The following is a 16,032-nucleotide window of genomic DNA, read 5'->3' on the forward strand; positions in this document are numbered from 1 at the left end:
AAATATTTAAAATGTTTCTTACGGGATAGGGTGTCCATCCATGCAGCGAGTCCCAAAGCCCGGAGGGTCTAGGAGAGTGTTCAATAACTTCTGCACGTTAGCTTCTGTGGGGGCGTCGTCACTAACATATGAAAAAGAACACACACACACACACACATACACACACGCACACTTTAATACAGTTTTATTACATTATGGTACAGTGTGAGACAGTGTGTGTAGAGTCAAGGACATGTCAGCGTGAGGACAGGTGTGAACAGGGGAGGACATGTGTAGTGGCAACTTAACTCAAACAAAAATCCTCTCGCCACTTCTTGCAGGACTAGAAGTTTCTGACTCGTAGGCTACTTTCCAAAAGACACATTTTTAAGTAATCCAAAGATGAAAGGAGGCAAATTTAAAGTGACAAAAAAAAGATGATTTATTCCTCAAAAAAGAATTGCAGTTTACAAAATAAGCTCTTATAAATATCACGCGTTTACTAAAAGAAAACATTTCAGATTTGACCAAAAACTAAAACCGTGATGGTCAGAAAACTGTTGCTCCTCGTCCTGCTCGGTGCCCTCTCATCTGAGTATTTATTCACCTGTACCCACATGGCTATTTATACCAATTAGCTGCACTTTACGACAGCAGGAACACTTTGCAGCAGCACTTGTAACCACACAGACCTTCTATAAACACACAATGTTTCAATACGTGATGAATATAAAAAATGTATATTAATTCTAAAATTCAAAAGCAAAAACTCTATTAATTATAAACATATAAATACAAAATTATACTAATGGGCAAATTATATTTTTATATTAACCTGTTGTCCTCTATGGCTCTAACAACATGCATTTGGGAGAAAGAGGTGAGGACGTTGAGGATAGGTAAGGAAGGGGTTTACAGGTCAGTCAGGTTAGGATGGGTATTTACCTGATGAAGGTGACCTGGTCCTCGTACATCCAGGGCTGCAGTTCCAGACTTGGGTATTTTCCAAACGGGGGAACGATAAGACTGAAGACGAGAGCAATGCACACAAACACCGCAGGAAGAACAATCTGGAAACATAATATACACCATGAAATATTATAAATATTAATTTAATATATTGTACATGTTAACATATTATACAACATTTTGTAGTCTGATGTGATATAATCATGTGGTAAGCATGAAGGATTAAAGGTTTGTGCATACCTGAGCGAAGAAGCCCTTCCTGGAGCGGCGAGCGTACAGGAAGCGTTTCCACATCAGAGCCACAAACTGCTGCCTTCTCCGGGTCCACCCATCCACCTGATAGGAGCCTTTACCTTCCGTACACTTCAGCCAGTCCGTCTCCCTGCACTCTGAGATACGTCACATACCATACACATTAGCTTACCAAAAAACACTTGTTAGCAGTATGCCTACCTTAGCAGTTTGCTAACATTAGCCTTGTCAATGGAACGGCAAATGGGTTAAAATAGATATTTGGAAACAGGAGCTCTTGATGCAACTGTTTTCAGTGGAAACTTGGAAAGTTGGCAATGTTTTTTATGCAATCTAGACGGTGTTCAGGAGCTTACCTGCAATTTTTGATAACTTAAAACCATAAATTACCCTTTTTGGATGTCTAGGACTTCTATTTCTGTTTCCTTGGTATCAAACAGGCATCAATATAATTTGATTTTTACCAGAATCATATCGCAGTTTGAAATTCTGGTATGGTGGCAATCCTAAAAGTAAGAACTTGTGATGTACCAGGGTCTGCATCTGACTCGTTGCAGTCTTTGTCGTCTTCTGTTAAGGGTCTCAGGCAGCTCGGATGGTCTCCTCCTCCCCCGAAGGCGTGAGTCCTTCTCCGTCTTGGAACAGGAAGTGTACCATCTGAGAACACACATAAAAAATTAAACATTTGGATCACATGTTATCACAAACACACAACATGAAGAAGTTTGAAATGATGTCACAGTCAAGAGGTCAATCCTCACCTGAGGGCACTTCAGTGTCGACTCCGTTATCTTCAGCTACTTTCAGGAAAATCTACAAAACAAAAAAGTTCTTAAATTATTTTATTGATTTAAATATTTTTTTCCACTTTGAAAGCAGTTGTTTGTTTCTCTATGAGTGCCTTATTACCCCTCTAGAACATTTTGCTCTCAGAATGCAGGCCTGATGGGTACCTAGAGTCTCTAAAAGTAGTATGGGAGGTAGAGCCTATTAACACCTCTCCTTTGGACTTATATTCCAGCTATGGTCCAAGAGGCAGACAGGGCTGGCTCAGGCTTGGACCGGCTCCTGGTTATGCTGCTATAGCATTAGACTGCCTTTACAATAGATTCACATTTCATTTCATGTCTCCTTGATTTTAATATTTACTAAAGGAACTTGATCTAAATCTGAAATTGTGCCATGTAGGCTGCACTCCTCCTTTCAGAACCAACCCACATTAAAACCTCAGAAACAGGAAAACAGAAGTCACAAGACGTCACCTCCTCAAGTGTGGTGTCAGACACGCCGTAGCTGGAGATGCCCAGTTCGGGCAGCTTCAGGTCCAGGTCTTTGAACAGATGGACAAAAGCCCCGTCTTTTGCGGCGCTGTATGGCAACACGTAGGTCAGCTCGTGTCCCAGGTCCTCCACCATGCGGGCAGCGGGGACATGACTCAGGATCAGACTGGAGACCAGGGACACGTCAGCGGTCACTAGGGGGACGGACGCTGCAGGGCCGTTCTCTGAGGGACACAAGCAATGTCAGAGCACACCCAGACGAGAAAGAATCAAATGAACCCCCACACCCTAACCCAGAGGACAGAAAACTCACCGATGGTTGCAGCCTCGCTTTCATGTTCACTGCCGAGTCCAGCGTCACTGCTGCTGACAGACACACACTCCTCCTCCTGAAACATATACAATACAAAGTGATTTATTATGTTTTTCATGTTTTTGAGAATCAAAAAAATATAATTGGTGTTTTCTGTTTTGTGGTTTGGTCTGATTTAGATTATTTCCCCAGTTACGAGGGCTGCAGCTGTCCGTCATTTCAATCTCTGACCTGGCACTTTGAATTGTGGGAAACAGAACGCGAGGGAGACTGATGCATACTGGGAATTTTTTCAAATCAGTACGGCATTCGAGTAGTTTTGGCACACTGCTGATCTCGCATTTGTTCGCAAAATCACTACATAATACTAGCTGAAACTTTTTCAAATTGAAGACACACATCACTGTGTGTTTGTGAAATATAGCAAGTGTATGTGTGTGTGTGTGTGTGTGTGTGTGTTACCTTGTTGATGGACACGGTGCTTGACGAGTTCCTGCAGGAGCTCATGGAAGGTTCTGGTTCTTTCTTGACAAGCGTCAGATAATATCCTGTCCCCAGTTGGTTCTTCAGGTAGAGGGAGGAGCCTACGCAGCACAGCTTCCCGTGAGAGATGATAGCGATCCGGTCTCCCAGGATGTCGGCCTCGTCCATGTGATGCGTGGACAGGATGATGGTGCGACCTGAGGGGGGCACGTCAGGAAGTGAGACTGAGATGCGGCAGGAGAGATCACATGATCAAAAGTAAAGGTTTCTTTTTTTTAGAACCTGACCTTGTCTGTATTTGAGCAGCAGATCCCAGATCCCTCTGCGGGCGTATGGGTCCACCCCGGCCGTGGGCTCATCCAGGATAACAACCTTTGACCCCCCGACGAAGGCCAGCGCCACAGACAGCTTTCTCTGCATCCCTCCCGACAGAGCGCTGGCCCTGGAATTGCGTTTGTGAGGCAGCCCAGTGTCCTGCAGGATCTGCTCAATCTCACCTTTCACCTGTTCCTCTGACAAACCTTTGAGACGCCCGTAGAACCATATGTGCTCCTCCACTGTAAGCCTGTAGGGGGCGACACAATTTAGCCATGTTAGTTGGATTTAAACAGCTTAATTTGAACAGTTTGATTTAAACAGGTCAGAGCCTCATGAAGAGAAAAATGTCCCCATTTAGAGCTGACACAGAGAGCAGCATTTACACCTAAACACAAACAGAGAAACACAAAAACACAAACAGCGGAAAAATCCAGACTTCAACAGTTTCTTAAACTATTTAAGAGGAAAAGAAGAATCAACAATAATAATGAAATTAGACTTAATAATGGAGGCAGACAGCAGGAACTAATGAGTCTGTACAACTTAAGAAGATGAACAACAGATAACAGCATCATCTGCATAAAAGCTGACTGAAGTTCATGAAAAATAATTGCGTTTAAATATTAGCAGTGGTCCTGGAATGGAGCCCTGTGGCACTCCTTATGATACAGACAGTAGGAGGAGGAGGTGGTGGCATGCACTGAGTTCTAGCTCACAGTTAACAGCTGAACACAGTCAGTAAATACAGTCATATGTCTGAACTGTGAGAGTGGAGAGTGGAAGTGGAGCACTCACATGCTGAACAGGACATTGTGTTGAGGACACACTCCCAGACTCTGTCTGATGGCGCTCAGCTCCGACCGGATGTCTCTGCCCATGATGTAGGCTGTGCCAGAGGTGGGCGGGAACAGACCGGTGAGGATAGACCTGCAGGGGTGGTAATAAACATTTTAAATGCTTTATAAAAGTTTTCCTGCTGACACTCGTTTTCTCAACAGGAAGTATCCTACTTAATTTTAATGATCCCTGACTTTACCTAAAGCACCTCAAGTAATTCAAATTTCTGATTGTGTAATATCCGCAAGTTAGATCGGCTAAAGATAAGGGCATAAACTCTTGTTGGTCCTTTACTTTTCCTCTCGCACCACTAAAACGTCAAAGTTGTCATTTGTCCTGTGAAATATTTCAAAACCTAAAGTTGGTTCTACAAATAAATGTTGCACAGACATTCATGAGGATGGATACTTAGACACTAGAGTTATCTTGATTGTTCTTTGTGTTTGGTTCAAATAAACAAATGTTAGCAGACTAAACTGTGATTTTAAACACAGCATACATTAAACCTTTATTAAGGATTGTTGCTTGATCACTTTAGCATTCAGCACAAAGCACGTATGTGTCTTGTCTTAAAGAATTATATCTGACACTTTGTCCTGTTGAGGATGCCATTGAGAATTGGATCTGCTTCATTCTCTTTGTGTCTGTTCCAGCAGATGTCTCTGTACCGACCACAGAAACAAAGACCCATGTGCCTATGTCACCTGTACCTGTGTATCTGTTTCAGTCTCAGGTTTATATGGACCTGTACTCACATGGTAGTGGTCTTTCCGGCCCCGTTGTGTCCAAGAAACGAGGTGATCTGTCCCTCGTAGAATCCGAGCGTCAGTCCGTCCACGGCTAGTTTCTTCCCGTGACGATAGACCTTCACCAGGTTCTCGATGTAGACCCCGGGCTCCAGGTGAGATGGCTCCTCCTCAATGCACACAGCTGAGACAGAAACACAGGTTACAGGAACTCTCTTATATATAATCGTAAAAAGGCTTAATACAGCGTATAGATCTTGGTTGTTCTCTATCATCCCCGTGTGGTGAATGTGTGTAACTGCAGTCTCACCTCCTTTGTTTCCTCTGCTGCTTAGAGGGACATTGTTCGACTTTCCGTCTTTCTCACCGAACCAGTAAGACTTAGTGAAGGGGAAGAACCAGGGCCGAGGGATCCCATACTGACCTGACAAACACAGACGCAAACAGACCAGAATAGAATTTAAATACAGTAATAAAATAAAGCATGTTATTGTTTACTTACTTTATTTGAATATTCAGAGTGAACATTTTACTAACTAGGAGCTAGTTGTACGATTAAAAGGTATATTTTTTGCGTACCTTGGAACTATCTATGAGAAGGAAAGAGGGTTATATGACTGTTTAAACGAGCCAATCAGAAGTCTGTGTGATGTTAACTCTCACCTGGAAACACAGCCTCCAAGTACCAGGTGAGCACTCCGTACAGGAAGGAGTCACAGTACATCATGATGATGGCGGTGCGCAGGCTGAAGTCGTCCTCCTCCAGAGGACTGGACAACAGGTTATTCCACTGGATCCCGACGCCTTGCTCCTCAAACAGTGCGAAGTACTCGCAGCCAAACCCGAACGCCACGGGGGACAGGAAGCTCTGAGGGGGAGGAGACAGTGTGACTCTCTCTGACCAATGACAGCACAGCATCGTAGTAACATACCGTCACAGTGTGGTGGTCTTACCAAGGTATACTTTGAATATTATAAATACCAGTACTATGTGTTTTAAAACAATACAATCTGTTATTTTAAAGATCGATTGACATTTTTCCAAATATAGACAATGTGCAGGAGTTTGTCTGCAACTTTTGATAATTAAAAACAGTAAATTACTCAATATTCTTTTTTGCCATTGTAACAAACAGGTATTGTTGTTTTTAATTCCTATCATATTGAAGTTTTAAATTATGGTTTCATGACAACAATAAGTCTTACAGCAAACACTTTGGCCCCGAAGCCGATGTAGTCCTGCCAGGCCACACACAGAACGTAGGGCAGGTACAGCGTGAAGTAGATGATCCCACCGCAAGCCGCCGCCAGGTTAGCACGAGCGAACGCTGTGCTGAGGAGGAAACACTGCATGATGGTGACCACAGCAAAGGAGCTAAGGAAGAGAAAGACCACCCCTGGGTCACTGTAGGGCAGCAGGTTCCCCATCTGTACCGACAAAACACCAAACCACAAATTAATGAAATAAACAGTTTAAAAATGTTTGTATACACTGCATTCACAACTCTACATGCACCCTTGATGTATTTCAGTCACAAAGCACAATAAAACATGATTTGAAAAGAGGTCATTGGGTGTGTGAGTGTGTGTTGACCTTGAGCAGCAGCACCAGCAGCCCGGCACTGATCAGCAGGGGGATGAGGCTGCTGATGAACCAGCTGAACCACAGAATGCCGTTATTCAGACCCATGATCCTCATCGTCTCCTTCAGACGAGCCTCCTTCTCATAAACCACGCTCTTCAGGATGATGGCCACCGAGTACATCCACGCCAGAGTCATGAAGAGAGGCATAGAGCGGCTCATCACCCGCAGGAATCTGACACAGAGGGGGGGGCAGAATCAGGACCCGATAGAGAGGGGGGGGGCGAAGTCACAACCAGAAACAGAAACAGAAACCAGATCAGCTGCGGAGGTCTTACATGTCGTCCACATAGCACGGATACGGCATCTGCTGGATGTACACGCCCGTCTTCTCCTTTGAGCCCGTCACCGCTCGGATGATGCCCTGCTCAATGACATCCTGCAGGTACGTGAAGCCGCCCCAGATGTACCGCATGTCCTCAAAGGGGTCTGCACGAGGACCCGGGTCCCAGTACCTGAAGAGGAGGGTGAAAAAGAGACATTCCTGTTTGAGTGAACCTGACGGCTGAGAAGAGGATCAGACATACAGCTCACTACTGCTGCAAGTCATACACTGTATAAAATATGGACGTACGGTAAGTGATGTCAACTATTGATATCTGAAGAGAAGTTGTGAAGCCAAACGATGGCGATCACCATGTTGAAAATACTGTCTCAAACTAACTTTCTGTTCTACCTAGTAACAGGCAAAGAGGTGGAATTATAAACTTAAACCTAGAACCTGAGTAGTGTACATTATAGAGACCTGATGTTTGCCTTTAAGTGGCCCCAACAAATATTGTTCATGTGTGTGTGTATCCTCACGCGTCTTTGATCTTGTTGGTGCGCTCCACGTTGTCGATGTCCATGCGGATCTTGTAGTTGAGTTTGGCGGGCAGCTCAGTGGCGTTTGGCTCGACATCAGGGAAGACGATCCCCGCCCAGAACTTCCTGTCTTCCAGTAGCAGCATGGACTGATTTACCATCCGCTCCTCACTGGAGACCGGTTCCAGTTTGTCCAGGTTCACACACTGACACACACACACACACACAGAGACGCAAACACATTAATGATCAATCGTATCAAAGAGTACCAACACTTTGTGCAATTTAGACGGCTTGCATGCAATTTTTAACAATTGAAATTAACATATAATCCATCATTGTGTGTCTAGGATCATATCAAAGTTTAGAATTCTGGTATCAGGACAACCCGACACCAATGACAGCCAATAATGCATCAGTGATTAGAATTACATCTGATGGAAATGACATCAATGTGATGTCATCAGAGGGACAAAACAGGACCGCATGTCAGTAGAAAGTCAAGGTTACCTGAAGAGTGAGTCTGTGCTTCCTCTCCTTTATTTACCCCAAACAGAGCAAACTACCACACCAAACCTTTGAACAGGTGTATCAGTGGGTGATTCAGCTGCAGGTAAGGTATAGACTTTACCCTTTAAGACAGACCTCATATAGGAGATCATTATTATCATAATACTTTCTAAATGTAAAAATAATTCTGACAGCTAAATCAACCACAAAAACCTTTCATTAAGGTAGAGATTTTAGAAATGTGAAACATATGAGAGCAATGACCTCACAGGGAGACGAAACACAATCACTGTTCTTTTGTTTTGTTTTGGAGAGGGTTAGACACCAACCTCCATGAAGCGGGAGATGCTCATGATGGCCTGGTCCGTCTCGTTGAACACCTCCCTCCAGGTGAGGGCGCTGCCCAGCGGCCGGGGGTCCTCGGCCTTCTTGGACAAGAACTTGGAGATGTCTGCAACTGTCCAATCAGTGTCAGTCAACTGACCGTGGAAGAATTTGGCGGTGACGTTGTTCTTCAGCAGAGTCTGGACCACAGATGTGAAGAATTTGACATTGTTAAAAACCTGACACACTCACAATTTACTCTTTTAAACGTCTCTAAGGAAAAAAACTGTCAGTGTTCCATTTTAAACATTTAACTTCACATCAGAAATGTAACCTGATTAAAGCACCAAAAGGTGGTAACAGTTTCATTCTGTGTTTCTATTAGTTACAGTAAAAGCAGAAGAAAAACTCAGAAACTCAGAAAATACAACAATCTGCAAAGGAGTTCAGTCACCTGGTCTCCGTTTCATTAGAACAGAACAAAGAAAAAATAAAAGACACAAAAAACACTGAATACAAAAAGACATTAACGATTCAAATACAAAAAAATAAAAGTTAAGGGGTATAAAACTAAAGCAAACACATGATGGACTAACAGTACATCTGTGGGTATGTGGGTTTACCCTGATCAGGTCCACCTGCTCGCTGTTCTCAATGAAGTCCCAGACTTTTGGTCTCATCTCCTCCCACATTCCTCCCAGGTCCCTGAACACACCGAGCTCCTGGAACGTCCGGTTGACCTAAATGGACCGCAGATACAGAGACAGAAAAGACGGATGAAGTACAGGTTAGACTCAGGTGAAACAGATGTGACAGGTGAGATGAGGCTGGAGAGGAGTGATACAGGTGAGACAGATATACAGGTGAGACCCAGATAAACATGTGGACACAGGTAATATAAGGTGAGACAGGTTGCCCGGCCTAAAAAAAAAAAAAAAGGGATGTCTTACCTCATGGATGACCTTGGCAGTGGCGGGGTTGTGGGGCGTGTACAGAATCTTTCCGAGGAGCAGAGGCTTCACGGCGGTCCACATCATCCGAGACATCGGGTTCGAGTCCATGCTCCTGACCAGACTGTTACAGAACGGGGCTAAGACAACAAACACACAGACACACACATTTAATATCCCCCTTAAGCCTCTGCTGGTGATGACTTGTTGCTATGGTTACTAAACTGATCTGCTGAATGTAACATCTATCAGGAAGTGAGGGAGAGACTTGCTGACCCATGAAGCTGATATTTTGTTACATTTTCTTTGTAAACCCCCCTCGGTGTGAACGTGGACTGTCCCCCCGTATGTCGACTTACTGGTGGTGTTGTCGTAATGTGCCGCCGGCTCGTCCTCGCTGCTGTTGTGGTTTCCAAACAGAGCCTTGTAGTTGCTGTCTTCATACCAGTTCAGAGACTTGATCTGCAGGCCGCCGCCCTCTGGATGACCACAAACAATCCTGGATACCGCCTTGTACATGGTGCTGGGAGACGACGTGGCATTCTGCGTCAGGAACACGATCTCATTCCTCAGGTCGATCCAGCTCTTCATACCTGCCAACTGAGAGACAGATACTGAGACGTTGATAACTTTTGATAACACAGGTTTTTTTGTTTTTTTTTACAATAGCTGGTAGCCTAGTGGTTAATGCATGCGCCCGATGTACAGAGGCTACGATCATGCATGCAGGTAGCCCTGGTGTGAATCCTACCACTGGCCCCCGTTTTCTGCATGACATTAACCACTCTCTTCCCCCCCCCCCCTCCATTTTGACTAGAAGTTGGCTTAAATGCAATGACTTCATAATGACTAAAACTAAAATGTGTTTGAGTTTTTGTCAACTACAACTATACTAAACAAGACCAAAAATATACAGGGTAAAAACAAAAAAATGTCCATAGACTAAGACTAAATCTAAAAAAGCTTACTTAGTTAAAAGTGGCTGATACTAAAAGTCTGTCATGATGACTTCATGTTGACTCATTTGAAATCGATCTGAGTGATGACTTTAACTTTGTGTCTAACTTCGTAATTATGTCGCAAAGGTCCGATATGTCACAATATATCAATTTAATAATGACACAAAAAAACCCAATATGATAAACAGGTACACATGTTAAGCATTAAAATACTGATACTTCACAAAAAAATCTGGTTGTTTGTGACAACAGCAACAGATTCTGGGAGGAACAAGCTTCAAAGATCCCTCTTTGAATTGTAAAGCTGCAGACCATGATTTTAGTTTAGTTTCTCTGTGCACTGTTTAACATCAAGAACTGTATGGAGTAACAATTATACTCCTCGACAGGCAGATAACAGAGCAATAATACTCTATTGACAGATAACATGTCTAATAAACGTGAAAGTGAACAGCACTTTTATTGGATGATAGAGGAAAAACGTTCTGATCTGTTGTATGTAGTTTTGTTTTTCTGCTGAGTCAGCGGAGACTTTAACAGAATAATAATGAACTCCAGTGACTCCAGCTGACGCTCTGTGGAGTGCATGTGTGTGTGTGTGGGGTAGGGGGTATCACATGTTTCCTGCAGCTTGAGGTGGAGGAAGAGGAAGAGTTAGAGGTTACTGACGGTTAAACTGAAACTTCAGCAGAAGTGAAAGTCTGAGACAGTGAGGGAGAGGTGATTCATTAAAAGAACAAACTGATGTTTTATAATTGTATATATTAATTTTAAATCTGAGCTAAGACGCCATCAAATGTCAGAGCACAACACCAGTGACTCATCCTGCAGGGCCCTAGCTTTATTTATTTGAGGGTCTAAAATGACTCTCAGGTTACAATCATTATCTGCAGCCAGGGATGAACTTGTAAAGACGCCTGCATTTTAAACTTTGATATGGTAAAGTTTAGATACTAGTTTCATACCATCAATCATTCAGTATCCCAAAATTCTACAATTTCCAGCAGATTCCGTCACCCTGCAGCAGTGAAACAGGCTGTAGTGTCATCATAATCTATGATGGATCAAAGTGTCTAAATGTGTTTTTTTGTCACTGACAGGCTCAGATTGTTATTCTTAGTGTAAAACATCAAAGAAAGGATCCCTACAGAGAAAGACTTTTTTGTTAAAGAGGAGAGGATAACCACAAACCGCTGTTACGTCACTCTCCACAATCACAGCAGACTACATTTAAAAAAACCAGGAACTTTACCTCACAGTCTACTGCTGCACCAATCTGTTAATTTAATTCTGTTAATATGTGTTTCAAAATATGAGCTGGATCTGCACGAGCCATTCAAAACATTCAAGTCACAAAAAAACACACAAACTAACAAACAAATGGAGGCAGCAGTAGACAAACAACTCCTGTGTCCTCTGTGTTAAACTGTTTTTATCAATGAAGTCTGGTGTGTTTGTAGAGAGCGATTTAACAGCTGTTTGTGGTTAGAACAAACGTGTTGAGAAATGTTGGATAGTCTGTTTTCAAAGTTGTCACGACAGTTTATGACGTCAGTGAGGGATTTTTATGGATTATTAAGATAAACTAAATTTACTGTTTTTGATGAGTGAAAAGAATCAAACACTTCACTCTGAAACTTTAAGATTATAATGACGCTATTCGTCACTAAATGTGAAAACACTATGTCACTACAATGTATCTGTAGTGTGATGTAATAGGAGATAAGTCGTAGCAACACATCGCCTCTTTAAAAATAATTTCAATGTGACAAAACTAAATTGGGTCAGACATATACCGTTTAAAGATTATTATGGCGGCAAGTAAAAAAGCGATTACTAAATGTTGGCTTCAGAGGAACCCTCCTACCATGAGACTCTTGAGGAACATTGAATGAATTCCATCAGCTTTATGGAAAAAATGGCTTTTTGTCCTGCAACTTCAAAAGGAGAAGGGAGAAGAATATTGGAGAAAATGGGATTTATACAAAGATAAAGACTCGTGAATATATTTTTTTCATTAGAATGTACCATCCATTATGTACTGTATCTGTGCCTTTTACATTCTTGTGTTTGATCTTATTCATACTGTCTTGCCCTAGTCCTCACTTGTTCTGTGTTTCTTGTAAAACAAAAATGAAAAATAAAGTATTAAAAAAAAAAAACTAAATTGGGTCAGAAGTGAGTTTTCAGAAGATGCTGCACATATGAAACTTCCACATGACACAACACCAGGTTGTTAGGTTTAAATATAGTTATCTAGACTGTGATGTCATCAAATGAACTGCAACCCACAACCAGAACTTCAAAATAAAGGTCATAACCTGCAGTTAAACTAATGTCAAAAACGACCTATTCAAAGAAAAACTGTTTTTTCATACAAATGTTATAAGAAAGATGTATAAAGTTTGTATTAGAAACTATAAACACACACACACATCTGTTACTCCGTACTCAGCATCCACATACACTAAGGCAAGTCACATGTTTTCAATTCTGTATCTGTGTGTGTGTGTGTGTGTGTGTGTGTGTGTGTGTGTGTGTGAGTGTGTGTGTGTGTGTGCCTGTGTTAACCTCAGCTCAGGGTGAAAAACAACAAAGTGGGTCATTCTGACTGAACTTTACTCTGGTTATCACCTCCACTGTCCTCAACAGCTCTAAGAGAGAAAGAGAGAGAAAGAGAGAGAGAGAGAAAAAGAGAGAGAGAGAGAGACAGCAGAAGAAGAAAAAGAAGAGTGGACCTTGTTGTCGGTCTAACAGTTCAGTGTTTGTGCTGACTGTCTAATTGTTGCATCTCATTTATTAAAACAGCTGTGTTGGATGCTTGATGCTGATTGGTCGATTACTGGTGTAAAGAACATACTGCTCGTATAATCACAGCCTAACTGTCATAAATCCCCCTGAACAAAGTTAATCGGATGTCACTGTGAATCCTGCCTGAAAACAGAACAAGGAAAACTAGAAAATGAAAAAAAGATGGATGTGACAATAGACTAAACTTTACACTTAAAACTTCTGCAGAAGTCAGTGGTCATTCAAATCAGAGGTAAAAAAAAAAAAGTCTGGCTCTGCCGCTGGGAAAGGAGTGACGGAAACCTTTGCTTTTTTTTGTGTTTATATAATTTTTTTCATTCATTTCATTTTGATGAACATAAAATCTTTTCTGATTCGTTTCATATTCAGGATACAGGTTCAGTGAGCACGTCTTTTCAATAGAATCAAACATCTTAAAATAGAGAAGACCCATCCGCCCCCCCACTCCCCCCCACCCCCCTCTGTCACACACACACATTTAATCTGTGTGTTTGTGTCCTCCATCATAATGTCTCAGTGTGACTCTGATCGCAGTCTGTCTGTTTGTGCAGAAAAACCTGCTGAGGGTCTTTGTTCAGCTGCAGAGCCTTTAATCAGGAACCCACATAAACTGTGGGTCCAACTCCTCCCACTTTTCCAAATGCTGCCCATGTTTTTGTGTAATTCAGACAGTGTGCAGGAGTTTGGCCACAATTTTTGATGATTCAAACAAAAAAATTACCCAATCGTGTCAAGAACTTCAATGTTTGTTGCGGTGGTATGACATCAAAGTGAAATATTATTTTATTTTGGAGACCCTAATGCGACTGCCTCAAGTGTAATTTCAAAAAAGTTTTTACCCAACAAGTTGATGATTGGTCCATAAACTTGTCACCTGGAGAAATTTTGATATCTAAATCTGTGACATCACAGACGTGTCAGATGAGCCGGTTGTGATTTTCTTACCTCCACAGCCAGTGAACCCAGACTATCCAGGAGGTTGTTGGTTGCCATGGCGACCTGTTGGACAGCTGCGGGGTCGGAGGTCACATCCCTCTGAGAGACACAGACACAGTTTGGATTTATATATTGAATTATGATTTATTAACAGATGGTTTTTTTCTGTCTATAACATCAATTCAACTTCACATAAAAACAAAAAAACAATTAAAAAACTGAATCAAATCTTTAACTTCACGTTTGTTCATTCATCAATCATCTTACGCTGTGTTTCTTTCTCCAGTTAACTGAACATCTTTATGTTCTTATCCTCTTTCAGAGCTGATTTCTGTGTGTGTGTGTGTGTGTGTGTGTGTGTGTGTGTGTGTGTGTGTATGTCTGTGTGTGTTTGTGTGTTTTTTTGTGTGTCTCTGAGTTCTCACAGTCCGTCAGCCGATCGTACATTTCTCTACACAAAGAACGAGCTGACACACAAAACCCTCCAAACACGTCTCCAGGCTACGAAAACTGAGACTGTAAGAGACAGGCCGGGACACGCCTCCTCCCACACACACACACACACACACACAATAAACACAATACACACTACACACACAGAGTGATTACAGTGAATGCTCTGAAATCTTTCTGAATACACACCCTGAACACCTTCACTGGGTGTCACCTAACCACTGAGGAAACTTTTACTTCTGACAGCGATACTTAATAAAATACTTCTTAAAGTACATCTCACAGTACGAACAATGTTCCACTACTGAAATGCTTCAGGAAAAGTGTTTTTGTTGCCACCCTTTCTTCATTGTTTGATTTTTAAAGAGCTTTCAGTCACATGTGAGATTCTAACCAGTTTTTTGTTTTAAAGCTCACCTCAGTGTATGGAGGGATCATCATCTGTGTGTATTCAGTCTCCTGCACAGAGCTCAGTCATGTGACATGAGGCCCGTTAACAGGTGTGTGTGTTTTTACCTGGATGGGTTTCAGGAAGTCCAAGTTGCTCATGAAGAGCTCCTCGGCACGGTTTAACCAGGTGGGCGGCGCCTGACAGAGGACTTCCTGCACCATCGTGGACACCCGAGGGTCTGAGATCGTCACAAAGTCTTCTAGACTCCGCCCACCTTCCTTCCTGGGACACATGTTCCTGAGGTGAACCCCGAAACCTTTCAGTAGAACCTGAGACGGATGGCGAGAGAGAAGGGTAAAAAAAAATCACGCCGCAGAAAAACAAAGTCCTATTCCATATATGAGCCATGTTTACCCGACAGGATATACAAAACTTACTACAAACTATTCAGGCCTTATTTTATTGTTTTTACTCTAAATAAGATGTTAATCTGGACCTGTCAGGTGAATGTGGCTTATCATTACTGTAATGGGATATTGGACAAATAGACTTGGTTGGTTAGATTACATTTTGGCAGTGTAGGAGGTTTAATAAAGAAGTTTAAATAGCCACACCTGTAGTCTATTAAAATAAACTTATTTGTGGTTCTGTAACTTTGTGCAGAGCAAGTCCTCACCTTCTCCAGATTGATGTCAGCATCTTTGATCTGCTCGATGTCCTGTTCAGAGAGCGAAGCGTTCCTCCGCAGGAACATGGACAGAGTCTCATCGTCCCGCAGGAAGTGTTTCAACTTAAACCCTGAGGAGAAAAGAAAAACACTGCGTCAGGGAAACATCACTCCTCCTCCTCCTCCTCCTCCTGTTGGTATTATTCCTCTTTCTTCCTTTCGCCTGCTCCTATAACTCAATCCTACTCTTATTATTAAAAATCTAGTTTGAACCTGACCTGGACCAGAATTAGACCTGGACCTTGTGTGGTTTGTCTCAGGAGTGTTGGGGGCGTGTCCTCTGCCTCTTGTTGTACCGACACACTTGGACCTGATGAATGGAGTCTGTGCGTGTCATCACTCGTTTGC

The 16,032-nt window shown here is 42.4% G+C and overlaps 1 protein-coding gene across 2 annotated transcripts in view; it reads right to left on the reverse strand.

The window, feature by feature from the left end:
* The window catches only part of abca1b (ATP-binding cassette, sub-family A (ABC1), member 1B), a 35,713-nt gene that overhangs the window by 8,653 nt on the left and 11,028 nt on the right, over positions 1-16,032 (reverse strand). Inside the window, exons 5-28 of one of the 2 annotated variants that reach the window (XM_061048619.1) lie at positions 15,634-15,755; positions 15,083-15,286; positions 14,123-14,212; positions 9,767-10,007; positions 9,408-9,547; positions 9,081-9,197; positions 8,463-8,657; positions 7,624-7,829; positions 7,098-7,274; positions 6,772-6,994; positions 6,384-6,605; positions 5,841-6,045; positions 5,488-5,601; positions 5,187-5,361; positions 4,390-4,521; positions 3,564-3,841; positions 3,256-3,473; positions 2,794-2,869; positions 2,463-2,704; positions 1,962-2,013; positions 1,732-1,857; positions 1,189-1,337; positions 925-1,049; positions 23-121 (exon numbers count right to left, since the gene is read on the reverse strand). In XM_061048619.1, coding sequence (XP_060904602.1) covers positions 23-121; positions 925-1,049; positions 1,189-1,337; positions 1,732-1,857; positions 1,962-2,013; positions 2,463-2,704; positions 2,794-2,869; positions 3,256-3,473; positions 3,564-3,841; positions 4,390-4,521; positions 5,187-5,361; positions 5,488-5,601; positions 5,841-6,045; positions 6,384-6,605; positions 6,772-6,994; positions 7,098-7,274; positions 7,624-7,829; positions 8,463-8,657; positions 9,081-9,197; positions 9,408-9,547; positions 9,767-10,007; positions 14,123-14,212; positions 15,083-15,286; positions 15,634-15,755 — 3,928 coding nt within the window. Of the gene's footprint in view, positions 1-22; positions 122-924; positions 1,050-1,188; positions 1,338-1,731; positions 1,858-1,961; positions 2,014-2,462; positions 2,705-2,793; positions 2,870-3,255; positions 3,474-3,563; positions 3,842-4,389; positions 4,522-5,186; positions 5,602-5,840; positions 6,046-6,383; positions 6,606-6,771; positions 6,995-7,097; positions 7,275-7,623; positions 7,830-8,462; positions 8,658-9,080; positions 9,198-9,407; positions 9,548-9,766; positions 10,008-14,122; positions 14,213-15,082; positions 15,287-15,633; positions 15,756-16,032 lie in introns of both variants that reach the window. The other variant, XM_061048618.1, reaches the window with a different exon arrangement.

This window comes from Labrus mixtus, chromosome 10 (genome assembly GCF_963584025.1).
Source record: "Labrus mixtus chromosome 10, fLabMix1.1, whole genome shotgun sequence".
Taxonomy (NCBI): Eukaryota; Metazoa; Chordata; class Actinopteri; order Labriformes; family Labridae; genus Labrus; species Labrus mixtus.